The sequence below is a fragment of the Drosophila mauritiana genome, chromosome 3R (assembly GCF_004382145.1).
Source record: "Drosophila mauritiana strain mau12 chromosome 3R, ASM438214v1, whole genome shotgun sequence".
NCBI classification, from domain to species: Eukaryota; Metazoa; Arthropoda; class Insecta; order Diptera; family Drosophilidae; genus Drosophila; species Drosophila mauritiana.
Genome location: NC_046670.1, coordinates 5,883,194 through 5,907,381, shown reverse-complemented (window position 1 = coordinate 5,907,381; position 24,188 = coordinate 5,883,194). Strand labels below are relative to the sequence as shown.

General features: G+C 44.1%; 8 protein-coding genes across 8 annotated transcripts in view; 5 read left to right on the top strand and 3 right to left on the bottom strand.

Moving 5' to 3' along the window:
• Positions 1 to 1,022: 1,022 nt before the first annotated feature.
• Positions 1,023 to 8,826, bottom strand: LOC117143062 (beta-TrCP). The gene is made up of 8 exons (XM_033307519.1): positions 8,302 to 8,826; positions 6,527 to 6,749; positions 3,133 to 3,404; positions 2,884 to 3,063; positions 2,366 to 2,820; positions 1,856 to 2,045; positions 1,661 to 1,796; positions 1,023 to 1,566 (listed from the first exon to the last, which is right to left on the bottom strand). The coding sequence occupies exons 1-8, from the start codon at positions 8,356 to 8,358 to the stop codon at positions 1,547 to 1,549; spliced, it is 1,533 nt and encodes a 510-aa protein (XP_033163410.1). The 5' UTR covers positions 8,359 to 8,826; the 3' UTR covers positions 1,023 to 1,546.
• Positions 8,827 to 8,853: 27 nt separating this feature from the next.
• LOC117143063 (acylpyruvase FAHD1, mitochondrial) lies at positions 8,854 to 10,372 on the top strand. The gene is made up of 6 exons (XM_033307520.1): positions 8,854 to 8,955; positions 9,009 to 9,195; positions 9,318 to 9,420; positions 9,487 to 9,583; positions 9,787 to 9,933; positions 9,989 to 10,372. Coding segments are annotated over exons 2-6 (690 nt in total). The 5' UTR covers positions 8,854 to 8,955; positions 9,009 to 9,194; the 3' UTR covers positions 10,331 to 10,372.
• On the bottom strand, positions 10,357 to 11,288 carry LOC117143064 (general odorant-binding protein 68). The gene is made up of 4 exons (XM_033307521.1): positions 11,057 to 11,288; positions 10,866 to 11,000; positions 10,639 to 10,795; positions 10,357 to 10,584 (listed from the first exon to the last, which is right to left on the bottom strand). The coding sequence occupies exons 1-4, from the start codon at positions 11,153 to 11,155 to the stop codon at positions 10,385 to 10,387; spliced, it is 591 nt and encodes a 196-aa protein (XP_033163412.1). The 5' UTR covers positions 11,156 to 11,288; the 3' UTR covers positions 10,357 to 10,384.
• Positions 11,289 to 11,636: 348 nt separating this feature from the next.
• On the top strand, positions 11,637 to 14,088 carry LOC117144327 (little elongation complex subunit 2). Its single transcript, XM_033309440.1, has 2 exons — positions 11,637 to 11,783; positions 11,842 to 14,088. Exon 2 carries the CDS (start codon positions 11,854 to 11,856, stop codon positions 13,882 to 13,884), a length of 2,031 nt encoding a protein of 676 aa, XP_033165331.1. The 5' UTR covers positions 11,637 to 11,783; positions 11,842 to 11,853; the 3' UTR covers positions 13,885 to 14,088.
• Positions 14,089 to 14,095: 7 nt separating this feature from the next.
• On the bottom strand, positions 14,096 to 15,247 carry LOC117144328 (putative tRNA (cytidine(32)/guanosine(34)-2'-O)-methyltransferase 2). Its single transcript, XM_033309441.1, has 3 exons — positions 15,077 to 15,247; positions 14,372 to 15,021; positions 14,096 to 14,316 (listed from the first exon to the last, which is right to left on the bottom strand). The coding sequence occupies exons 1-3, from the start codon at positions 15,195 to 15,197 to the stop codon at positions 14,122 to 14,124; spliced, it is 966 nt and encodes a 321-aa protein (XP_033165332.1). The 5' UTR covers positions 15,198 to 15,247; the 3' UTR covers positions 14,096 to 14,121.
• Positions 15,248 to 15,694: 447 nt separating this feature from the next.
• On the top strand, positions 15,695 to 19,646 carry LOC117144145 (ubiquitin carboxyl-terminal hydrolase 8). Its single transcript, XM_033309173.1, has 8 exons — positions 15,695 to 15,935; positions 15,999 to 16,487; positions 16,546 to 16,708; positions 16,764 to 17,246; positions 17,302 to 17,745; positions 18,144 to 18,374; positions 18,437 to 18,891; positions 18,948 to 19,646. The coding sequence occupies exons 1-8, from the start codon at positions 15,841 to 15,843 to the stop codon at positions 19,276 to 19,278; spliced, it is 2,691 nt and encodes an 896-aa protein (XP_033165064.1). The 5' UTR covers positions 15,695 to 15,840; the 3' UTR covers positions 19,279 to 19,646.
• A 642-nt stretch (positions 19,647 to 20,288) lies between these two features.
• On the top strand, positions 20,289 to 21,818 carry LOC117144852 (solute carrier family 35 member B1 homolog). Its single transcript, XM_033310255.1, has 3 exons — positions 20,289 to 20,493; positions 20,546 to 21,007; positions 21,138 to 21,818. Exons 1-3 carry the CDS (start codon positions 20,289 to 20,291, stop codon positions 21,488 to 21,490), a joined length of 1,020 nt encoding a protein of 339 aa, XP_033166146.1. The 3' UTR covers positions 21,491 to 21,818.
• Positions 21,819 to 22,631: 813 nt separating this feature from the next.
• Positions 22,632 to 24,188, top strand: part of LOC117143782 (5'-AMP-activated protein kinase subunit gamma-1) — a 63,976-nt gene continuing 62,419 nt past the window's right edge. The window contains exon 1 of the mRNA XM_033308617.1: positions 22,632 to 22,738. The gene's annotated coding sequence lies outside the window, so the exon portion shown is untranslated. The remainder of the gene's footprint in view (positions 22,739 to 24,188) is intronic.

Genomic DNA, 24,188 nt, shown 5'->3' with positions numbered 1-24,188 from the left:
AAACCAGTACCCAGTACCCAGTTCCGCTTCACTAAATCCATTTAGTGACTCCATTTAAGTTAAACAATTTTCTAGCATTTATACACAATTTATTATTATTTCTAGTTATGTTACATATACTAAGCCAATTCGCGCACTAGCAGTTGCTCGGCCATCGTTTAACAAGCTGCCCTCTTTCCACTAACAGTTTTACATAATCCGGAGTATGTGTTCATATTTGATCAACTTTTGTTAAAGTAAAACGTTATGTACATACATTAGTTAACGCGGAAGCAGCGTGATCGTGATCCAGATCAAGTATAGCATTGGAACTTAACTTACAAATAGCAATACATATAGTAAAATATCCATTGATCACAATCAACGAACGGTATACATACATATAATTATATTGTTGAAACTGCCTGGGAATTTGCTATTTTCTACATACATCGGTATATCTAGAATCTATAGTTTGCATAGATCAATCAATAATAGAATCGGTTATATATTGCAGTACAATGGATCCATTTTCAATTTATCTTCGCTCGAAAGATGTGCAACTTCCAGTTGCAGACACTGCTGCGTGTCCCTCTTTACACAATTTACTTTTCATTTAAATTATTTGTATTTCGGTTAACTTAGATTACAATTGCCAATAAAATACTAGGCTTAGATTTACTTTACAATTAACACAAACATTAGGCAAAAGGCGCGTAAAATAGGTTACAAATGTGCAAAACGGCAATGCGCTTTGTCAATTTCAATGATGCAACTCTAACTAACATTTATGCTAAAGACTGATTCTTCTGGCCGCCCTGAAGATTCCTGCTGCGATTCTTGAGGCGGCAGCTGCCTAAACGCGATACTTGTGTATTTGAGCTAAAGAAACACTTAAAATAACGCCCAATCGATCGATCCACCGATCCGAAGTGCGATTCAAAGACTGACCCTCGATTAGTATTACAGCGCCTAGATAATCTTATATATAATTTTACTTTTTCTGTTCTTCCGTTTTTGCTTCTTTCATTTTTGTTTCATTCGTACATGACAAACCTAACAGCCAGTTTTGCGAAATATCTGCATAAATAGTATACTCCTTCTGCATTTATTGTTTGTTTACTTTTATAACTTCATGTAATTCATATTATGTGGTTGTGTTCCGTGTGTGTGTGTGTGTGTGTGTGTGGATGTAGTGTGTAAAATAGACGCTTAGAGATCGCTGTATCTTGGGTTCAACATGGTTTTTTGAATAGACAAGTCGTCTGCTGTATGTATATGCTGCTGTTTAACGACCATTCACTCATTATTCATCATAATCATTAATATTCTCAACATCTATATCGAAATCCAGGTCATCCGATTCGGGATCCGAACCGGAACCGGTCACGGATCCCGAACCACCAGCATCCCGGTGCCTAACATATCCCCCCATAAACGCGCCAGCATCGTTTCTCGAATCCTCCTCCTCAAAATCATCCCCATCGTCCTCGTCCTCATCGTCGTCCTCCTCTCCTTCGCTCGAGGATTGTAGATGTAACTCGCGCAGCTGCCGTTGCACAAAATGTTAATGTTCCATCAAGGCCGCTATAGCAACAAGCACAATGGAAATTGAGAAAACAAAACGAAATCGTTATGCATAATTCAAGAGATCAATGGGGTGAAAGTTGGCTTCTCTTACGTGACGGTGTGCGTCCGGTCTTGTTCTCATTGGGTGTGAAATTTAGAAAGTCCCAAATCAAAATTGTATCATCATGCGAGCTGCTAACAATCTGGAACTCATCGAATTGCAAACGAAATACGCGACCAGTATGTTCCTAAAAGGGTTCACCATCGGGATTAGACAAATGCTACTATGACTGGTCGAATGACTCACCACAAGGGTATTCAGACAGAGAGTATTGGAGGCTGCTCTTGGATCCAGGGCGGCGACCAAATCCCAAACCTTGATCTTGCCATCGTAGGCGCCGCTTACGATTCGTTTCGTATCGAAACGGATGCAGCGAACCAATTCCTCATGGCCCTCCAGGACACGTAAACAGGCACCGCACTCAATGTCCCAAAGTCTGAAAAAAATTAAAGTTGATTAGAAAATTTCAATTTCTTATATTAGGTTGTGTTCTGGGTATGTAGGCCAAGTAAAGGAAAAGAAAATGATCTCTTTATGCAGTATAAAATGATAGAAAATCTTAATATAATATTTAATATTCAGATACTAACAAAAACCAAGGAAATCCACATTAATTAAAGCAATTTCTGTGATACATACGGCAGTCGGGGTTAATTTACCAACTACTAATCGCAACATTCACGCAGAAATTGTCTATCACTCATCATTAATCACATCAGTGCCGGAAAGTCGGTTGGTTAAGTTCACACGCCTCACCTTATGGAATTGTCTGAGCTGCCGCTGACCACCAGGCGATCTCTGTACTGTAGGCAGGCGATGCCACGCTTGTGGCCATTCAAGGTGCGCACGAATTCACAGCTGGACGTGGACCAGACCTTGATGGTGCGATCCCCGCTGGCGGACACGATGTACTTCTCATCAAAGTCCACCACATTGACGGCGGCACGGTGACCGACAAGGACGCGCCGCAGTGTGATCTCGCTGGGTGAGGTCATGTCCCAGACGGCGATGGAGCGATCCTTGGAGCAGGTAACCATCATGCCGTTGTTAAAGCGCAAGTGCAGCACCGCCTCGCAGTGGTGGATAAGGGTGTTGACCATCTCGCCGGTATTAACGTCCCACACGCGGACGGTGGAGTCGCTGGAGCCACTGATGATCACCTTGTCGTCATACTGCAGGCACAGCACCGATCCAGTGTGGCCCATTAGGGTCTGGAATTCGGGGGGAGTGTGTTAATAATCAAAATCTTATGGATTGACTATGTCGAAAGCTACCTTAACGCACTGCAAATCCGTGCGATCCCAGATCTTGATGGTGTTATCCCTCAGTCCGGAGACAATCTTGCCGTCATCGTACTGCAGACAATAGACACCCTTCGAGTTCTCGGACCGGCAGTTGATGCGGCGCAGCATGTGGCGGCCAGTCCGCCAGTTGTTCTCTATGCTGTCAATGTCCTAAAACGCATAGAATGTGTGGGTTGAGTAAGCCGATTGCATATTCGGCACACTTCGAGGACAACTCACATTCATTATCTTGGGGAACAACTCGCGATGGAATGAGTGTGGCCGTTGAGTCTGGCCCGGTCGTGGCTTGAAGAGGTACTGCATCCAATTACGCCGCTCGGCCAGTCCGCGCCACAAGGAATCTGTGCGCACCTTGCGTTCGATGAGCTTCTTCCAGAGCATGCCCTCGGAGATGACGCGCAGCCATTCCTTGCAGACCAGTTCGGACGATTTGAGCGATTCGGCATCCAAGTACGACAAAATGTTTTCTGCGATGTGATCCAGACCCTTGACTGCAAATAATCAATCATAAATTATTATAATAGTGCACAAGTAATTATAATTATCAAGCAATCTTCCATGTAATCTTATTATCTTGGAAAGCCCATCTCTATGGACAAAGGTTCTGACTAAGTCAGCTATTTATATTTGGCTCCCAGCTATCTTTGATGTGACACATAACCGATTTGCCATCAGATATGAGGTGGAGCAGTTGTGGCTGCTACCGCTCTTCGCAGACACCCACTCCAAGCCCAACCCAATCAAATGCAATGCAATGCAAGCACATCAGCCAGCTTTAATTGAGCGCCAAACTAGAGGCAAAATGATGCACCTAACGGCATTAAAATGCACTTAGCCCAGTAGGCGGGAGTGGGTGTGGAAGGGAGTGTGTGGGAGTGGCTGCGGAGTAGGCGCAACCTATAGACTGGCATATTTACATGTGTCACGGTTAGGAGTGGTTGAGTTTCCCTCGAAGGATGAGGCGGGGGTATGGTCACAACCACATCCACACATTCACATCTTCATCTTTGTATTGACAAACCGGCTGATGGGCCAACAGAGAAGTCAGAGTCTGGAGTGCATGCCGAGCATTCGCATTCAGTGCCTTCCCTGCTCGCTGTTCGCAGCATTTGCCCAACACAATTAAAAATGTGCATAACTCGGAATGGCAGGCTGTTTGGCGGGCGGCAGCGATTTGGCTCAAGTTGTTTGCCGTCGCCGACGACTAACGGTCTTAAGAGTGTCTATCCGTCTGCGAGTAAGTTCGTCCGTCCGCTCTGTCCACCCGACTGTCCCCCCCACCACCGTGGTTAGCTGCCTTTGAAGTGCATTACAATGTAAATGGAGGGGACAATGTTGCCTACTTTCAACTCTTTTTCATTCTAGAACACTCAGTGATGCCAACTAAGCGGAAGTTATACGATTTTCGATTTTCTTTTGAGTAAATGTTTAAAACTATGTTACTAAGGGATAAATAAGTCAATTAAGTGGTGAATCACTGATCAGATGCTTGTTAGGCATATTTGATTTTGACAACTGATAACATTTTAATCAGGCTCTTCATTCTTATTTCTGATAAGCAAATCATAATGGCTTGATATGTTTATAGTGACTGTATGAACTATGTACTTTTAAGGCAATATATGAATTAGATCTATCTGGAAAATAGCCAAGTGGTCACAGCGTACTGTCATTACATAACAAGTAAGCAAGAACAAGGAGTGCATTGCCGGGGATTAAGCAAACGGAAGCATGAGACGACTTCCTCTAAAGAACTTATTCCAGACTAGTAGCTCAAGGAAGGAAAGGCTTGCAAATTAAAGAGACATTTTTCGCCATTATAGCACAGGTATGCATATATGCATGCATGCATTTCAGCGAATATCTGAGCAAACGAACTGAATATACTAAATATATATACGTATGAATTGCCCTTGCAAAGGCTAGTATTGCACGCACAGCTCTTGTTGGCTGTTTGAGTCATCGATACGCTCACGTATTGATGCATTGATAAGCGAGAAGTGATCGCTTATTCACATACTCATACTCATTGTTAACCTGTTTGCCCATACCCAACCAACCAATCATACCCATTGCACCCGTAGCACACTCCATAGTTTTGTTATTAGTTAACATCTGTTGGACGACAACAATCAATAGCACGAATAAATCGATTCACATTTTCTTATGAATAATATACAAGGTTCGTTCCCGCTTTCGTTCTGTTTGTGTTCCGGTAAAGCGCGTTTAATGGAAGCAACGACCTTTCAGTCAACAGCCAACAACCAGCAACCTAAAGCCCACCCACTGGCTCCACTCCTCCTCCTCCTACTCCTCTCCTTTCCACTCCAACAGTTGGAAACATGCCCGGCAACAATCCGGAGGAGCAAGGGTGTCTGGTCGGGGGAAGCGGAACGAATCGCACCGGGTTCAGAGCGCGGTTTGCCTTTCATGTTGTTAAACTTTGTACCTGCAGTTTGTTATTGTTTTGCCTATTGCGTGTGTCGAGGGCTTAAACTCAGCTTTGTGCTGTTAGACTCGCCTGAGATTCTAATAGTGGATGAGCCATTTCTGAGCCTTCATTTTGGGAGGAAAACGGACTAACTCCAATGGTGGAATTCGCCACCCTAACAGCTGTTATTGCCTTCTTATCGGTGGCGGCAATTGGTTTGTTTCTTGGTCAACTGGGATTACTGACCTCCCATACAAAGTGTGTTGTTGATAACAACTGGGTTATAAATCACGTTCTTAGAGTGTCTAAGCATGACTAATTTATCCGTTCAATAATCTGAATAATATTTAGTAATAAGTAGTTTTAATTATAGATCTAACAATTTCAGAAATGCAGATTACGACTTTAAGTAATATCTAATATATGATATAATATTATGCCTACGATGGGTGTAATATTTAATCGAACAAGTAATACCACTCCATCATTTCCTCACTTGTAGTATAACCACTATGCAATAAATTGAATTCAGAATTAGAACTGCATTTTTAACGATTATATTTTCATACTTGGTTGCCTAACGTGTTATAACTTATAGTCTTGGCCACCTAATACCTTATGGGGAACGTAATATTACAATCCGTCTGAACGGAAGTAATAACACGGATAAATGTTTAAATTCAATGAATTGCGAATGAATCAGTCTGGATAAGTTCATTGCCAAATTGTACATACAAACTAGTTTGTAATTAAGGGTTTTTTTTAACGCTGACAAAAACAAAGTTAGCCATTCTCAGATTGTTCGAGTATTTCTTGGAAAAGATCGCAATTAAACAACCGACATATATTTAGCTGCGGTTGGTTCAATGTTCGTTGGGTTCATGATCCTCTCAATGTTATACGTTTATCTAATTAGTATATAAACTATGTCTTAAACTGTAGATTATCTTGTTAATAAATCATATAGAGTCAGATGATAAACATAAGTTATCAAGTATTTAAGCGAATAATATTGATACTTAGCACTAAAAAGTCTAGTTCCTATTGATCTACTCCCTCATAGGTCGCCCAATCTGAAACTCCCAATTAGCATTTCAATTGCCTGGCATTGATAAAGTTCAGATTGATATGTTTTTCTCCACCTCGTCTGGTTATCTTAGGTGGCAATAGACAGGCACTCACTTGGCAGCAATGTGATAAAGTCCCGCTGGAGCATCGGCTTGAGATAGGCATTGATCTGTCCGTGCTGATAGTGGCACATGCGCGACAGCAGGTGCTCCACGAAGTCCACCTGGCCCGACTCGCTCCATTGGGTGAAGTACTGAAAGCAGAGATCCCGCTCCGATTGGTAGGTGGGCGATGAGTCTTTCTTGCGCACCGGGTCGTACAGCATAGTGGTTGTGAACTGTACGGGTGAAAAGTGGCATAAAGAAGCAAATTAATTATGAGATTGCATTTGTTCCGTTTTCGTTGTTGTTGTGTGTTGTTGTGGGGCGATGATGATGTGTTATGGGGTGCTTGGATGTCAAGGGGCGATCGTTAAAACTGGAAAAGTAGGTAGCTGCTGGTTGTGCAACTTTTCTTTAGTTTAGCCTACCGACGACCCAAACTGGGGGCTTACAATTAGGCAATTAGCTTCGACTACGCTGCGCGTTTCTTTCTACTCGTAATTTTCTCGTTTTGTTTTTATTCGGCGGCGAAAGAGTTTGCAAAGCGGATTTCTGAAGAATGAAAAGCGCGACTGGCAGCGCAGCGGTAGAAACAGATCATTCACACGGCCAGTTTATAAATAATAATTGTATCGATGTTTATTTGGTCTTCCATGCTCATTATGCGCATTCTATATATAGACATACCCATTGATGGGCCCCAATTAAATCAAACGTCATCAATTAAACGCTAAAGATCTTGGCAAACAATTTTAGCGGCGTGAAGTAAACAAATTGGCCGATTCGAGTGTGAGTGATTTGAGTAATTAAGTTAACTGCAATGCCAGCAATGCGAAAACCTTGCCAGTATTTGTAGTAAATGTTGTATATATGCATGTGCAAACATACTAAGTTGTATTCGGGTCGGTTGCCTTAATTTAATTGCCGTATTATGGTTTTTGTAAGCTTTAGTTGTTTGCCTTTGCCTGGTAACTTTCAGCTGAAGGATGCTACTTAAACTATATAATGATTATGCTATGTGAACGGTTTATAACGACAAGCAATATGAATGTATATATCCTCAAATTGATAGTAAATAATATCTTGTTTGTGTTTCGGTGCTATTACCAAGAAGCCATCTGTCTCATTAACCAGATTCCACCTTGAATCTGGCGAAATTAAAGCCCAGATGACTCAAGCGAAACCGAGAGAAAAAATTCAAAATAAAAAACGATTTTTTGGCCCATTGCTCAATGGTTTTGCGGGAACTGACCTTCAGTAAGCCGCCTATCGCATTTAACTCCACAATTAAATAAGTAGTGATTGAAATGTACACGGCCGTACTTTGTGCACGGCGTTTGTTATTAATTGTGTACACAAACTCGAGGCCAATTAACGAAATCTTAAGACTCGAAAACCGGAGATTGGGGATATATATATACATATATGCAACGATGATTGGACAAAGGGGATGATGATGATGATGATGCTGGCGAGGAATAAGTAGGCTAATGCCTAATATCCACAAGAGTTTAAGGTTATAGCCCATGGGATGGCTATGTGCCACAGTGTCCGAATTTAATAGAGTGCACGAGTGCAAAATCTGTAGTATATACGAAAATAAAGCACTAGCGCACGCACACCAGTGTGTGACACACGCATAGGTGGCGCAAGTGTGCGTGCCCGTGTGTGTGTGTGTGTGGGTCTATTGAGGCGACACCTTGGGCATTATGTACTTAAATCGGTGTGTTTTATGCATATAGAAGGGCAGAGATCCCGCTTAAAGCAGGTAACTTAGCGAAAACTCACGGCCTGTGCATTGGAGTTGGTTTCGTCCATTATTTTGTCAGTCTCCATTTTCATCATTGTGTTGTTTGTGTGTTTGTAGAGTTTACTGGCTCGTCGTTTGCTTTTCTCTCACTCGCTCACTGTCAGAGTTTTTCGTCGCACTCGCACTCACGCACCACGTAGCGCGTTTCGCTGATTTTTCGTTAACACGTCTTGAAAATCGCTTTTCGCAAGCGATTTCATATAATTTTTAGCTCGAAGGAAAATTACAATTTTCTCGTCTCGGTTTCTGTAGGACCGCAGGCGGGATGCGCGAAAACGGTGAAGCGAACGCGATGGCAGAGGCAAACTCAACTCGCCGAGGTCCCTCACCAATTGAGCGAATGTCGTTGGCAAGTCATTATTTTTACCGCTTCTGGCGGCTTGCACGTTGTTTGTTTTTACTTATTCAGCTGGCGCCAACTACTGGGCACTCACTTTTCACACGGATAATTTTATTTTTCTTACTAGTTTTCGCCCAAATACGGACTACAAAACCACAAAGCCAAAGATGAGTGTGCACTATCGTTATCGATATCTGTCACATATATGAACGGTCACACTGCCAGGGGCCAGTGCTGCAAAATATGGCAAGTGCGTACAATTTCGTCGTTTCTGCACTTAATTTTCGAACAGGTTGTTGCAATTACAACTATTTATGAAATGTTTTTAAGTTATTTCCCTTTCAGAACTATGAATTGTAAAAAGTGTATGGCTACCCAACACACTTTGCCAGATCTGACAACTCTGGACATCCACATCAGCTGATTTCTCGATCGCTCTCTCCGTTTTCTGTTGTTATTTAATTGATAAACTTGTTGCGGGGGGCCACTCTCCAGATAACCCCCTACTTTTAAATTAATAAATATTGCGCAAGTAAGTGCCGTCCAGGTCTCAGAACGCTCACTTTCATTCGACCGCAGAGCTGTTCCAATTCTAATCATTTCCTTGAGCATTCAGCTTCATAATCGAGCAACAAATTTCTTTAAAATTTACAGTGGTGCAACTAACTAAAATCCTCAGGATGGCGTATCAAAACCAGAATGCCGCCAACTTTTTGAGCAACGGCAAGAAGATTGTGGGGGTGGCTCTCAATTACATGTAACTCAGTGCCATAGTAATCTTGGGTCTGCATGGGTAATCCACGAATCCTTTCTTCCGTCGCAGGGACGTTGTGAAGGCCAAGAACGTTCCCGTGCCCAAGGAGCCGCTCGTCTTCCTCAAGCCCACATCTTCGTACCTCCAGGAGGGTCAGCCCATTGTGGTGAGTTCTACAGAGAACTATTTAAGATATCATTAAGATAGTAACAAGATACCAAAAGTCCATAAACTATAGAGCAAACGCCTTTGGACTCTTATAAAAAGATATAAATAAATAACATTTAACAATCCATTTAGAATTGAGTATACTTGTGAATCCATAATTTTAATTTAAAATCTTGTAATTTAAACTTTGTATTCCCCCAGTTACCCAAAGTCTTTACCAAGGTGGCATATGAAGTGGAACTAGGCGTGGTGATTGGCAAGACCTGCAAGAACGTATCCAAGGCAGATGCCATGAGCTATGTGGCAGGATACTGCCTGGCTTTGGATCTAACTGCGCAGTGCAATTTGGTAAGAAGATGGATGCACTTAATCAAGAGCCATTGTAATCAATATTCAATTTCAGGGAGAAGCTCGGGCGGCCGGTCATCCGTGGAGCTTGGGCAAGGGATTTGACACTTCTACGCCCGTGTCCCAGTTCATACCCCTCGAAAAAGTGACGGACCCGCACAACCTGCCGCTTTGGCTCACCGTCAATGGAGACCTTAAGCAAAACGGGTGCACTGCAGACTTAATATTCAAGGTGCCCGACATCATTTCCTACGTGTCCAAGTACATGACCCTAGAGGCCAACGATCTGATCCTGACCGGAACGCCAAATGGTGCCGATGCGTTCAAGGCAGGCGATGTTATTCAGTGCGGAATGGCCGATCTCGCTAAATTGACCTTCCAAGTGGAGGCTGAATAAATGAAAAAGTTAATGTTGATGCTATATTCGGATATAATTGGATATGTGCAATGGCTATTTCTTCTTATTACTGGCCACATCATCACAGGCAACCAAATATTTCCGCATCGCTGTGCAATCGCTGGTGTTCTTCCATTTGCTGGTCGGGCAGTTGATGTAGACCTGTTCCATGATGCAGGCCAGCAAGGTGGCAGGATAGAAGTCGCAGTCGCCCTTCTTGGGCATCCATTCGAACTGCTGCACCCGCTTCCTAGCTACTTAGATTTAACCATTATTAAGTAGAAAAAAACTTTCGTATGCTCACTCACCGTAGTCCGTGCAACTATTGAGGCTCTTCACCATCACTTGCGACATGTTCGGATCGTTTTTGTAGCGTTGCTGGTAGCTCTTCTGCAATGCCTGGGTATTAACAGTGCCATTGCTCAGCAAGAAGCCTTTGGTCCTGAAGGAGCACTCTGCAATGCACTAAGGATTATACGTTTCCCATAAGTAAAGCCAGTTTTGTGATGATACCATGTTTTAGAGCGATACTAACCGCATGCAAAGCCACCTTATCCGACTTCAGATTGCGCACTTCCCCATTCGAATTGGTTGAATTATTGCTCAGCAAGGACTTGCGACACGATTTGATGGCCTTGTCGTTTTTTTGAACATCACAGCATGAGCTCAACTGCCAAATATTAACTTGTAGTAATAAATACTTGTTTTTATATGAAGTTTTCATACAAACTTTGGCTGCTTTGCGTGATCGCAGCTTGTATAATTAAAGGATTTCGCACAGGAGCTAAAAACGATTAGAACGAAAAGCAGATTATACACATACATGTTGTGCTTAAAATTTATAATTGAACTGGTACGAAAGGCAGCTGATCATGAGTTTTAAAACCACATTTTAATTAACTATAATTTAAAAGTTAATGATGCATAAATAGCTTCCCTAATGCTGTGAAATTAATTAAATGAGGAACACAACTAAAGTGCTGTTGACATTTTAGTTTAGTCAGCAACTTGCTTTATGAAAGGCTTTTAATCAAAGCTAAAAGTTGTAACTTTATTGAAACAGCTGCAAAATACAGTACGTGTTTTTCAGTGGAAAAATGAGGTATAAGAATATTCAAAAATTCATCTATACCCTTGTCGCACATAGTTTTAGTAACATAAGCAATGTTTTTAATAACAGGCTTTCAGAAAAATCATTTTTTCACCAGAAAACCGTTTTCTTATTTTAAAAAAAGTTGATTCGCGGGCAAAGGCTGTGTGACCAGTTATCTGTAGTCTGGATGAAAATAATATCGAAGTGTAAACGGCCCCAACATGTTCCTAATTAAACGTTTCCTCGTATGTTTTATGTACTTTTCAAAATATGCGTGATTTAAACGGAAATATCTCATACATTCTGCACTGCAGTTTATCAACCAAGGAATAGACTTCGCTTTGGACAAAAGTTCCTCCCGTAAATATATTAAACCAAAAACGTATTTGGAAAAGTAAGTTTTTGAATGTTTTCAAAGGACTCTATTGCCATGGACAAGGATGCGGCGTTGTACGAAGGCAATGTATTATTCCGAAACCAGCCGTCGTACAAGGTGTTTAATAAATCCTTCGAGCACGTGGACGATGCGCTGTACACATTGCTGAATGAAGTGGAGCCAGATGTACTTCGAATGGAGCTCCAGGAAACGGGCGATGTCTTTAAATCGTTCAATCGCAACACGGCCTTGAGGGATCCGCGCAACAACGAGGTGCCAGCGAAACCGATTCGCGACCACACCATCGCCAGTTCGCTTTACAGCTTTCCCAATCCCCTGGAGCAGTACTCGGAGCTGAATCTTAAACAGCAGGCCGCCTGCATGCGAGTGCTCCTAGCCTGGCAACGCAGTCAACCCGTCGATGAGCAGGACTTTGTGGTGTGGAAGGCCACGGAAAAGAAGCGATGCAACGAGCAGCAGCGTGTGCAGAAATATATACACGACTACGAGCTCGGACGCAAGGAAGTCATCTACGCGCCCATGAAGAGCCTGGTGGCGGTCTACAGGAAATGGTACGAACTGGGTGTCAAGAAACTTCAACAAACCCATCCCAATGACTCATATATGACCTTCTCCGGGCTGCCACAGCTGCCCCAGTGCAAGAGTCTCAATTCTCAGACCGCCAGCATAGAGCAGGTGGAGCTGGAGCGATATGCGGGTCGGGTAAGACTCTGGCCAGAGGTAGAGGTCCGCCATGAAGCCTTGCGGACATTACGACTGCGCTTGGATCGCTACGTGACCAGAGAATCAAGGGAGCCTGTGCAGCTATTGCGGGAGGAAGACAAGGAACTGGAACTCGAAGCTGGCAACGTCTTCGTGCTGCCCCTGGACTCGCTGTTAATGCTCCTTACCACCGGATCCTATATTGACCTGCCCACCGAAATGTTTGTCAGCCTAAGAGAATCGCCAAACAGCAAGCACAAGTGCATGGAGTTCCAGAAGCCATTCCCCGCCCGCAACTGTGGTTGGCATACGAACAGTTTGATCTTGAAGCTGGCTTATGGAGCCTACATTTCACAGCCCGGGCAAGCCAAGTGGCTGGATTTCAACATAAATGGAGAAGTCAAGGAGGTGCCAGATGAGTCTCCCTGTGATAAGTCATCCATCGATCTGCAGATGGTCTACAAGCCTCGCGCAATCGATCAGCAATCATCAGACATTGTAGATGGCAACTGCAATAGCGCCTTGGTTAGTTGGACCCTCAGAAGTAAAGGCGAAGGGGATGAGTGCAGCGATTTTCAAATCTTCAGCACACTATCCATACCAGCAGTCAAAGATTCCAACGGCAAGGAACCACTTGGATGCCACTTCATAAAGCTGGAGAACAAGCCAGACTGCGGTTGCGAAATAATGTCCAAATACGAGTTGATAAGCGCCTGGGTGCAGTTAAAGCTACTGCGGGCGGAAATGGGACATTGCACACGCATCTCGCTTCGGGATTTTGAGCCAATGCTGGAGGAGAAGCTGACGTTAATGTCGCTGGAGCAGCAGCTTCATGACTATTACAACACAAGTATGCCGCAGCTACTGTCCAACTTGTGTGAGTTTTTGAAGCTGCTGGACACCGTACCCGCTGGAGATTACCTGCTGCGATACTCACCCAAGTACAAGGACAAGTTCCTGCTGTGCATTGTCACCAAGGAGGCCACGCCCCAGAGTTTTCAGCTGCACCAGCTCCTTACGGAATCCACTCCCAGCGACCAAGCCTTCCTTACGCAAAGCAGCTACCTTCCGATCTCGCCCACTCTTTGTGGTCACCTGCACGAGGAACTCCAGCTACTGCCCTGTGCATTTACAGCAAAGGCCAACGGTCGCTCTGTCCAGCGTCGAAAGGTGGTGGCGACCATACCAGAGCCCTCTAGACAAGCTCCAGTAAGACGGCAACCTTTAAAAAAGTGGAGCGAAACCCAAACTCGAGAATTCCGACGCCGATGTAAGGCGGATCAAAAGAAAAGAGCCCGGGCTCGCAAAGTAGCAGCTGCCAATGAAGAAAAGATAGAGCTGGACAAGATTATGACGTTGTAAAAACCGCACTCTGATTGCATAAGTTGATTTTAAATACGTGTGTAGGTCTTCTATTAAGGATGTAGTTACTAACTGCTACGAAACCAAAAAGTGATCCCCATAATGGATTTAACCGATCGGCGTAAGGATAAATGTTAAGTTTATATTGATATGTATCGGAATAATAAAAATTTAACGTGGTGCTACACTCACTAATATTCATAACTTTTGATTTTTTAAAGCTTTTATTTACGTTACTCAGACACCTAACTTCTCAGACTTATTTTTTCTATTATTCTCATCATTTGCTAACCAATCGTTTAAAATTTCCTCGTTGTGAATAACGCGAATGCCTTCATATTTTATGTTCACTTGGCTCGTTTTCTGCAGGATGTCCTGATAGGCGGCAGTTAAGGGTTGCTGCACTGGCTCTTTGTACACATAGTTCTCGCCCTAAAACAACACATTTTAGTGGTTTTAACCAAAGGAAGATATAGTATAAACATACCAAATCGTATGTACGATCCGAGTCCAACTCGCCCTTGTAGGCAACAAAGGGAACTTGAACCACGGACGGGCTCTCCTTCTTTCTGCCCACCCACGACTCGGGATGATCGTGCCATTCGGTAGTCAGGTTGCAGGGCTTGAAGCCATCGGGCAAACAAAACTTTCGGGCCACCACGAAAGCTTCAATGCTGGAGTTGCGAGAGGCGGAGGGCTTGAATACGCATACGTCCTTAAAGAACCGCTTTAGCTGAGTGTACAACCGACTGGTCCTGTCTGCCCGATAGATCTTGGACACGAAGGAGCCTCCCTCTTCCAGTATGAAGGTGGATATGCTGAGGGCGGAGAGAAGTAGTTCGCCCTGAACGTACGAGTCAAAGTCGTGCATTCCAGTGGAATCGGGAGCGCCATCGCTAACAACAATCTGTGCCTTCTCGCCGCCAAAGAACTCAATTATGGCCTCGGCTGTCGACTCCTTGCTGATGTCCGCCCGCAGTTGCTTGACTCCTTCGATCGGAGCCATTCCCTGCAGGTCTACGGCAATGATCTTAACCTTTTCCCGCTCCTCCGGCGTCAGAGGCTCGTACATGCGTTTGGCCAGTACCTGTGACCAGCTGCCAGGAGCGGCACAGAGGTCCACGGCTCGGGTTAGACCTAAAATAAGCGGCCAATTAGAATCGCTCCGAAAAACACGCGGTTGGATCTGCACCTTCTAGCAATTGAAATGTCTCATCCGCCTGAAGCAGTTTGAAAGCACTCCGTGCACGCCATCCCTGCTCCTTGGCCAGGCGGTAGAATATGTCCCGTTTATCCTTCGAAGTCCTGCCCATTTAAAAACTTGCTTTTTAAATAATAAACAAAAGGGTATCAGCTGTGATACGACGTTCACAGTGCTGTGTGTCTAGCAGTTTTTTCTCCAACTTTTGCAGTTTATTGGCACAAGAAACATTAAATAGTTTGCAAGTAATAGCACGAATTTATAGTTTAAAAATATATATCATAGATTTTGTGTTAAAATATACTTCTATACTTAAATGGTAGATTAGGAAAAATGATAAATTTTGTTTCAGAACAGATTCTCTTAGCTCCAAATCCAAAGAAATAGCTACAAAATGTAATTTAGCTTTAATCTTTATAAGTTACCCAAGTAAATTAGATGTCTTTGTCTTTGTTTGCACTACGTAAAAATTTCTGTTTATTTCACGTACAGCTGAAATATATATCTAGTTTAATTTTTAATATTAAATGGCTAAATGGCTAGATTTGCACAAGCTGAAAACAGCTTGCTCTTCTGACAGAGCCATCCGATTTCTTTGTTATCGATAAATTTCATGCAAAATAACAAGTGATTGTGTTGTTGCAGCCCAGCCCGCAGATTAAGAAAATCCTGCTATGAAAACAGGAAAATCGGCGAGATCTCGAGTCCCAAATTCAACGTAGCACCTTGCCCGCCCCGACAACAAAAAACGAACAATGGCCAAGTTGAAGAAGCTGCACATGAGCTCGAACCTTGATGACCTGGAGAAGATGTCCATCATTCCAGATCTGCGCAGCAAGGGCATGAAAATGTAAGTGGACACCGCGATTTGGTGCTGATGCGGCTGTTTTGATTTACCTGGCATTCTTCGCAGCCTGCTGAACACCGCCCGCAAACTGTACATGACCGCCGAGGAGTACAGACTGGATGGCGACGAGGAACTGGCCTACATCACCTACATGAAGTACTTCAATATGCTGACCGCGATTCACCAAAAATCCGATTACGCCAGCCACAAGACGACGGTGCGCCAGATGCTGGGCGACACCGAGTCGAATCGCCGCATTATGGACACGCTGGAGAAGATTATACACTCTCTGCGGCATCGTTATGCTCAGCAGCACCAGGCGCCGGAACCAATTGCTCCCGACCTGGTCAGCAATGGGCGTGCGGGTGTGGACTCGCCGATAACACAGCCAACGCAGTACGCCCGACTTGGGCTGATCACCTGTCAAGATCTGTATCGGCGCATGCAGGAGAAATCGGTCCTAGTTATGGACTGTCGCCCAAGCGCCGACTACGAGGCCTCCCACCTCACGTACTACTGTGCATTTAATGTGCCCGAGGAGTTGATAACGCCAGGGTGAGTGGTCCATTCTAATAATCTCGCTATTTGGATACTAACTTATTGATCTACACAGAATGTCGGCTGGCAGATTGCAGGCTCGTCTTAGCAGCAGCGCCAAGGCGTCGTGGGCATCGCGTTCCGTCAAGGATTCGGTGGTTCTTATGGACTGGAACACCAAGGATGCCCAACCGGCGACCAACACAGCCATTTCAACCCTGCTCGACATCCTCAAGAACGTGAGTATGGGTAGTATTCAGCCATAGATCACATATAATCATTATTTTGTGGTAGTGGGATCCGGATGTGACGTATCGCGCACCCATTCAAATTGTCGAGGGCGGTTATGAGTACTTCATTATGATGTACCCGACCCACTGCACCAATCCCAGTGTGCAGGCTCCGCAGCAGAACAACAACGACATTGAGACCATCGATGACATCGAGTATCCTTCAATTCACGACATCACCATGAAGGAGGATATTAGTGCGAAGGACTTCAGACCACGTCCAGACTTCAATAGGGCCAACAAGCCAGCGGCCACTCGCGTTAATGAACAGGGAATTTCCCGTCCTTCTCCGCCGGCTAAGCCCATCGCTGAGATCATGCGTGATCAGGCCGAGTTTTTGCAGCGCGCAGAGCAGAACGATGAGCAGTTGGAGAGGGCCTCAAAAATGTGGAAGCGTCAAGCAGCAGAGGGCGATGGTTTGAATGCTACCGAGGACCAGGAGTTGCACTTTAGGATATTACAGTTGGAGAGCAAGGCCCAGGACTACGTAAGATCAATAAATTACCTTATAAGGTCCGAATAATTGTTCGTTTGTTCCGCAGATCGTGGAAAACAATCGTCTGCGAGAAGAACTAAGTCGCATACAAGAGCTACACAATGTTACGCAGCAGTTGTCGCAAAAGGAGGTCGAGGCAACGAGGAATATAGAATCCAAGATCCGCGAACGACAGCGCTTGGACGAGCAGCATGAACTTGAACGTCAGGATCGGGAGCGCCTTTTGGCGATCGCTCGCGAGACAAAAAAGCATTACAAGTCACCAACAGCTTCGGGACCGCCTTCGCCGGGCAGGAACTTGGAGGACGTACATGTCGTGTCAGACAGCCTGGAGTCCCTGCTCCAGCTAACTGGCGATCCGGATCCGACAATTGCGTCAAACAAGGCGGAAAGACCTACATTCGATCGGGCGATGAAACCGCAGCCGAGAAACGTGGAGAGGACATCGCAACGCGTTCGTGATTTCTCGCCTGTCATTGGTCAGAATGTGGTAAGTATTGCTTGGGTGGTGGTGGTTGACTCACTCACGCCACATAAATATAGCCGCGACACGAGTCAAATCAATAGCCAGCGGGTCACGTTTTGAAGACACCCGCCCAGACGCGCCGTGCTTGGTGCGCTTTGTACCCCCACTCTCATTCGCTCGACGTCCGCACTCAAAGCATGTTCAAACCAAAGAAACGTACAATTGCCATACTGTTAAGCAGGAACAGCATTATACAGGATTCCGCGAATGATTTGTGTAGCGGGCGTGAGGCTCCAGCTGCCAACAGCTCCGCCCACCTACAGCATTTATAGCTCCATCTTTCCGCTGAGACGAGTAATAGCTATAGATTATATTTCCCTCTATCTCAGAATAGTTAACTATATCCTTGGATAACATTTCAGGGCCGTGGACTGACTGGTTTGAAGAATCTGGGCAACACCTGCTATATGAACAGCATACTGCAGTGCCTGAGCAACACGCCTCAGTTGACCGAGTACTGCATTTCGGACAAATACAAGAATTACATCAGCAGAAGCAACAAGACCAATGGCCAGGTGATCGAGGAGGTGGCTGCACTCATCAAGGAGCTCTGGAATGGACAGTACAAGTGTGTGGCCAGCCGAGACTTGAGGGTATGCAACTGGCATAAAGAAACACCCAAATTTATTTCTAAACTAGGCATATTTCATTGTAGTACGTTGTGGGCCAGTATCAGAAGATTTTCCGCGGCGTTGACCAGCAGGACTCACACGAATTCCTCACCATCCTGATGGACTGGCTGCACTCGGATCTGCAGACCCTACACGTGCCCCGTCAGCGTGAGATGATCAGTGCGTCGGAGAAGGCTTGGCTGGAATTTACCAAGGCGAAGGAGAGCATGATTCTGCATTTATTCTATGGCCAAATGAAGAGCACTGTGAAGTGTGTGGCCTGCCACAAGGAATCGGCCACGTACGAGAGCTTCTCTAATCTCAGCCTGGAGCTGCCGCCCAACTCGAATGTCTGCCAGCTAAACCAGTGCATGGACATGTACTTCAGTGGAGAACGGATCCATGGCTGGAATTGTCCTAGTTGTAAAACCAAAAGGGATGCCATTAAGAAGCTGGATATATCGAAGCTGCCACCTGTGCTGGTGGTGCATCTGAAGCGGTAAGTGATGATGACACTACGCTATGCTTGTTTATAATTTCTTAAATCCCGCATAGGTTCTATGCGGATCCCAGTAACTCCGGGGCGTACATGAAGAAGCAGAACTACCTGCGTTTCCCGCTGGAGAACTTGGACATGAATCCCTACATAGCACGGGCGGAATCGCGGGCGGTAACCCCCAAGACCTACCAGCTGTACGCCGTTTCCAATCACTACGGCACTATGGAAGGCGGCCACTACACGGCCTTTTGCAAGAGCGCCAACTACGGAAAGTGGTTCAAGTTCGACGATCAGGTCGTCTCGGCGTTGGACTCCTCGAACGTGGTTTCTAGCGCTGCGTACATTCTCTTCTACACCTGGCTGCCACCCATGCAGGTGCCGCTGTAGACGCTTTGCCCGGTTCCCTTTCGGTTTTTACCCCTTTCGTTTTAATTGCTTTTTGTTTTTCTCTCATATTATTATAGCTTTTAAGGTCTAGTCGCCACACCCTTTTATTATTTACAAGTTACCGCTTAACTGTTAACTGCTATTTAAGAGGATAATCGCTTGTTTGTTGTTGTCTAGGCTCTTAGAACAGTATTACGCGTGGGCGTATTTTCAATGGGTGCCGGTTGCATTCACTAAAACCAAGAACTTCAAGTGCATTACCAGTGTAACAAAGAGAAGCCCGCATATACGCTTGTATATGCGGGACTATAGTTTATTGTATTTTGCAATTATATTTTTAAACCAAATAAACGAAATTCAATTTCTGATAAAAATAAACATGCGTAGGGTTTTTAGAAAACATTTGGAGAGAGGATTATACTCACTCAACAAATAATATAAAAAATGGGGTTAAAGTTGATATGATTGCCAGATTCTTATTTTACCATGAAAAGAAATATTTAATTCAACTAATTTTCGCGCCGAAAAGTTCAATTCGCGATAGCCGATAAATATATATATTTACTTCAAACTTACGGTCACACTGTAAACCGCCCCCGCTCTTTAGCAAATGCAGTGTTGCCAGCTTTAGCTCTCAATGAATAGCTAGTTGATTTACCAGTAAATACGTTTATAGTGTTTTTATATATTAAATATGCCTTATTTTCAATTTATAGAGTTATAATTAAAACTTATTTAATAAGATCAAGACATTGATGATTAAAAACAAGAACATAGCTATAACAGTCAACTTAAAAATGGCCAATAAGACAGGTACCTGTCTAATCTGGCTAGTAGACAGCTAAAGCGCCAGCACCGACCACGTATTTGATTGGATTATTTGATAGTCAACGCCAAATCACGGCACTGCAGCCGCGACTCCAGAGAATGCCAACTGTTTAGGACAGTGCATTAAGTCCGACTTAACCAAATCGCAAGTCACACGCCCTAAAAACCGCCATCTGCCCGCCATGAATCTGCCGGAACGCAGCCGTTTTGTGATCTACGCCGTCGGCATCTTCGTATGCTACTTCTTGTACGGAATTGTCCAGGAGAAGTTGACGCGGGGCCGCTATGGCGAAGAGGTGCAGACAGACGGATCCGCAGGCGAACGCTTTACCTACGCCTTGGCCCTTGTTTGGGTGCAATGCCTCTGCAACTATGTGTTTGCCAAGGGTAAGGATTACGTGGACTTGCAACGAATCAATTCTGATCTGTGGTCTTCTAGTGCTGTTGACCATTAGGCCGCAAAAGGAGGACACCACCAACGCGGGCTCATACGTGGCTTGTTCGCTGACCTATCTGCTGGCCATGGTTTCCACCAATATGGCCATGCGCTGGGTGCCCTATCCCACTGCTGTGGTGGGTAAATCCGCCAAACCCATCCCCGTCATGATCCTGGGCGTGCTGATTGGTCGCAAATCCTACAGCTGGACTCGCTATGCCTGCGTATTGACCATTGTCCTGGGAGTTATTCTCTTTATGTACAAGGAGGGCAAGGTGTCTAATTTGCCGGCTGAGACCACGCTTCTCGGCGAGGTGCTGCTCTTCCTCAGTCTGTCGATGGACGGATTGACTGGAGCCGTTCAGGAGCGCATCCGAGCGGCCAGCGCGCCTTCGGGTCAGCAGATGATGAGGGCCATGAACTTCTGGAGCACCCTAATGCTGGGCGTTGCCATGGTATTTACAGGTGAGTGTTGAAAATACTAAAAATATTGGCAAGACTTTTTTTATGTAAGCCCCATAACAAAACTTATATGAATCATAAGTTTTTAAAAATGTCCTGGAAAACTATACAAATTGCTTATTACCCTCTTCAGGTGAGGCCAAGGAGTTCATGTACTTCACCATCCGGCATCCCGAGGCGTGGACCCATTTATCGCTGATAGCTGTGTGCGGCGTCCTCGGTCAGTTCTTCATCTTCCTGATGGTGGCCAGCTTTGGACCGCTGGCCTGCTCCGTGGTTACGACGACGCGAAAGTTCTTTACCGTCCTGTGCTCCGTTCTGCTGTTCGGAAACGTCCTGATTGCCCGCCAGTGGCTTGGAGCTGTCCTGGTGTTCGCCGCACTCTTTGTGGACATGCTATACGGCAAGAAGGCGCCTCTGGCTACTGCCAAAAAGCCGCCAGTCGAGGGAAAGCTGTCCGAGGAAAAGAAGAAGCTGATTTCGTAGAATTTAATAGATGATTGCATAGCCCTATGTACTGTACATACACAAATGAAGACGACAATGCTTCCGGCTCGAGCGGCTGCAGCGCCAAAGTTTCCCCATTTCCTAAAACTGCTTATCGTACAAAGGATTCTAGCTATAGCGAACACAGCATTCGATACTTGATCTGCTACCTATAGACCGTCGTTTAAGTTAATTAAATTATTGATATCTATTAGAAAAGGAACAAATATTGTGCAAAAGTTTACACCAGACCTGCGGGTCTCTAACATACAGGATCATTCAATCATTTAATGCTACAATTTATAATTAAAACGTGCTCTTTTATTAATGGTTGTGTTATTTATATGAAACTTTAACTCATTAACGCTACTAAGAGGATTCTAACAAAGGAAACTTATGTATGTTCCTTTACTTGAATTTAAAGCGCCTAAATCAGAGCTGCCACCCCACACGAAATGTGAAGCGTAGTTCATAGGCAAAAGTAAGATGCTATGAAACCCGAGTTCCTAGATAAAATATCAATTTCGCATTATGCTCGAGTAAGATTTAAACTTTTGTTAGCTACTATATAAACCTTAATAATATGATTAAGAGAGTACACAAAATAGTTGTATCGATACCTCGACAAATCAATTGGCAACAATCGATAGGATCAGAATGCCGACTCTGGCAACTCTAGTTTATTGCCGTAGCCGTTGCAGATACGGTCGAAATTTTCAGAATGTTTTTAAAATGTATAAATCCAGTGTGCGCAATGCTTATTATACAATAAACTAAACGGGACGAAAATTTGCGAAAATTAAAAAAACGCATGTTTTGAGTTTCGGAACGGAACGCAAGGAAACACAACCGCGCAATTAAGCGAAAGTTGCAAAAAGGATATGCCCAGTAGTAGCGGGAAAATGCAATAAAAATTGCAAAGAAAAGCAATCGAAATGCAAATATTGTGATTATTTTTATTAACAGCGAGTGCAGTGTGACGTGTGATTAAAAAGAATAATAAAATTGGCTCGTTTGCATAAATCAAATAAAATATTTTCTTATTGGATGAGTCGCACTCTAGTTGTTGTTGTTGCTGCTACCGCTGCCAGCTGTTTGACTGTGTATTTGTTTTTGCCTTGGTGACGTCCGTGCGCGTGTGTATGTGAGTGTCTTTTAGTGCTTTGGCTTAATTTTAGCAACTAAATTCGATCGAAAGTGAGTGTGGGTCGCAGCGACGCGAATAAAAGCAAAGACAAAGGCGGCAAAGTAAGTGAATTGTGTGTACATAAGCGAGATATGTAAGATGTAATTTCAAAATTTCACTCTGTAAATGTGCTCACATGTTGAAGTGGGAGTGAAAGCACGATAAACAACCCCAAATCACGCTGTCGCCTTGTCTCTTTTCATCATTTTTTTTGTGGGGGTGGCTGGTCCGTGTACCGTTAGCCGGCTGTTGTGTCCTCTCGCTCTCTCTCCCTCTCCCGGAATAACGGTTAAACGGAAGCCGGCTAAATGCATTATGTAAAGTTTTTACTTGTGCCTTAATTTAATGTCACACTCCCACTTATCAGCGTGTCGTCAGACGGAATAATTGTGGAAAAGTGATTTATGCTTGCCACTCTCTGTCCCGCTCTTCGGCAGATAGCGAAATCAAGCGCCTCCAGCCCCTCTTATCGCCCGCACAAGTTCAACAATAAAATAATGACAGTCGTTCGGTCGGGCAAAACAAAGAGCACATGCATAAATAATACAGGCGGGCGGGCCACTGGGCGTAAATAAACGCACACACACACACACTGCAATTCAGATGCGACTTTCACACTGATAACGTGACGTGGGGTGGTGTGGGAGTGTGGGGAGTGGGGACTATCGCAAATCATTCCACGCCATGATATCTGCAAATTATGGTTTGACATGGTGATAATGAACACTTCGAACATCACATGTGATCGTCATTGTTATAACTGTTGTATTGATGTTTGAAAACGTCTCTTTTGTAGAGCTGTTATCATTGTTCAGTTGCTCGTATGCAAAGTGATATTCCTAATATTACTACGCACACATGTTTTTCTCATGTAAGTGGGACACCTTATCATCTAAGCTAATATACATAATATGTATGTACATATGTAGTTTATATGACACATTTCATATACGCACAGTTTATCACTACAATTAAATACTTTTGCACTACGTGATTCTACATAGGTAATAGGTAAACTATTGCAGATTTAAGTCTATTACAATGATATTTATTTTACTATTTGATTTTATTTGATCCTTCATTTTACAGACATAACAGTCTAAAGACATATAATTACTTATATTCTTTGTTTTCATTCTATAATACATTGTAGAATAACTAACGATCTAGATTTATATGGAACATAATTAATAAACTAAATTGAATTTGTATATTAGTTTTTAGTCGCCCTTTTTTGATGTTCCTTAGTTACATATATAATACCTTGAGAATCCAATGCCCTTAGATATTCATTCTGCCCATTTTCCCTCTTGACCCCTACAGACCCCAAATCACTCTCACTTTTCTGGCCTTTTCAATCGTCGCGGCTCACCTGAGGCCAATAAACGCTTCTGACATTTTCGTGAATAAAAGCAAAAGCGTATTTAGCGGGCAATAAAAAGAGAATCAAGCTCTTGGTCGGTATTTATAAACACCCTTTCCGTTCCGTTCTGCATTTCATAATTCATTTGT

Coding starts and splice junctions, on each gene's coding strand:
- LOC117143062 (XM_033307519.1), bottom strand. CDS start 8,358: ATGATGAAAATGGAGACTGACAAAATAATGGACGAAACCAACTCCAAT. Junction 3,064..3,132: donor TGTTCCCCAAGATAATGAAT/GTGAGTTGTCCT, acceptor TATGCGTTTTAG/GACATTGACAGCATAGAGAA. Junction 1,797..1,855: donor TCTGTCTGAATACCCTTGTG/GTGAGTCATTCG, acceptor GAACCCTTTTAG/GAACATACTGGTCGCGTATT.
- LOC117143063 (XM_033307520.1), top strand. Junction 9,584..9,786: donor AGGAGGGTCAGCCCATTGTG/GTGAGTTCTACA, acceptor GTATTCCCCCAG/TTACCCAAAGTCTTTACCAA. Junction 9,934..9,988: donor TAACTGCGCAGTGCAATTTG/GTAAGAAGATGG, acceptor ATTCAATTTCAG/GGAGAAGCTCGGGCGGCCGG.
- LOC117143064 (XM_033307521.1), bottom strand. CDS start 11,155: ATGTATGTGTATAATCTGCTTTTCGTTCTAATCGTTTTTAGCTCCTGT. Junction 11,001..11,056: donor ACGCAAAGCAGCCAAAGTTT/GTATGAAAACTT, acceptor AATATTTGGCAG/TTGAGCTCATGCTGTGATGT. Junction 10,585..10,638: donor CAATAGTTGCACGGACTACG/GTGAGTGAGCAT, acceptor AAATCTAAGTAG/CTAGGAAGCGGGTGCAGCAG.
- LOC117144327 (XM_033309440.1), top strand. CDS start 11,854: ATGGACAAGGATGCGGCGTTGTACGAAGGCAATGTATTATTCCGAAAC.
- LOC117144328 (XM_033309441.1), bottom strand. CDS start 15,197: ATGGGCAGGACTTCGAAGGATAAACGGGACATATTCTACCGCCTGGCC. Junction 15,022..15,076: donor GACATTTCAATTGCTAGAAG/GTGCAGATCCAA, acceptor CGCTTATTTTAG/GTCTAACCCGAGCCGTGGAC. Junction 14,317..14,371: donor CGGATCGTACATACGATTTG/GTATGTTTATAC, acceptor GTGTTGTTTTAG/GGCGAGAACTATGTGTACAA.
- LOC117144145 (XM_033309173.1), top strand. CDS start 15,841: ATGGCCAAGTTGAAGAAGCTGCACATGAGCTCGAACCTTGATGACCTG. Junction 17,247..17,301: donor AGAGCAAGGCCCAGGACTAC/GTAAGATCAATA, acceptor TTTGTTCCGCAG/ATCGTGGAAAACAATCGTCT. Junction 17,746..18,143: donor CTGTCATTGGTCAGAATGTG/GTAAGTATTGCT, acceptor ATAACATTTCAG/GGCCGTGGACTGACTGGTTT.
- LOC117144852 (XM_033310255.1), top strand. CDS start 20,289: ATGAATCTGCCGGAACGCAGCCGTTTTGTGATCTACGCCGTCGGCATC. Junction 20,494..20,545: donor CAACTATGTGTTTGCCAAGG/GTAAGGATTACG, acceptor GTGGTCTTCTAG/TGCTGTTGACCATTAGGCCG. Junction 21,008..21,137: donor CGTTGCCATGGTATTTACAG/GTGAGTGTTGAA, acceptor TACCCTCTTCAG/GTGAGGCCAAGGAGTTCATG.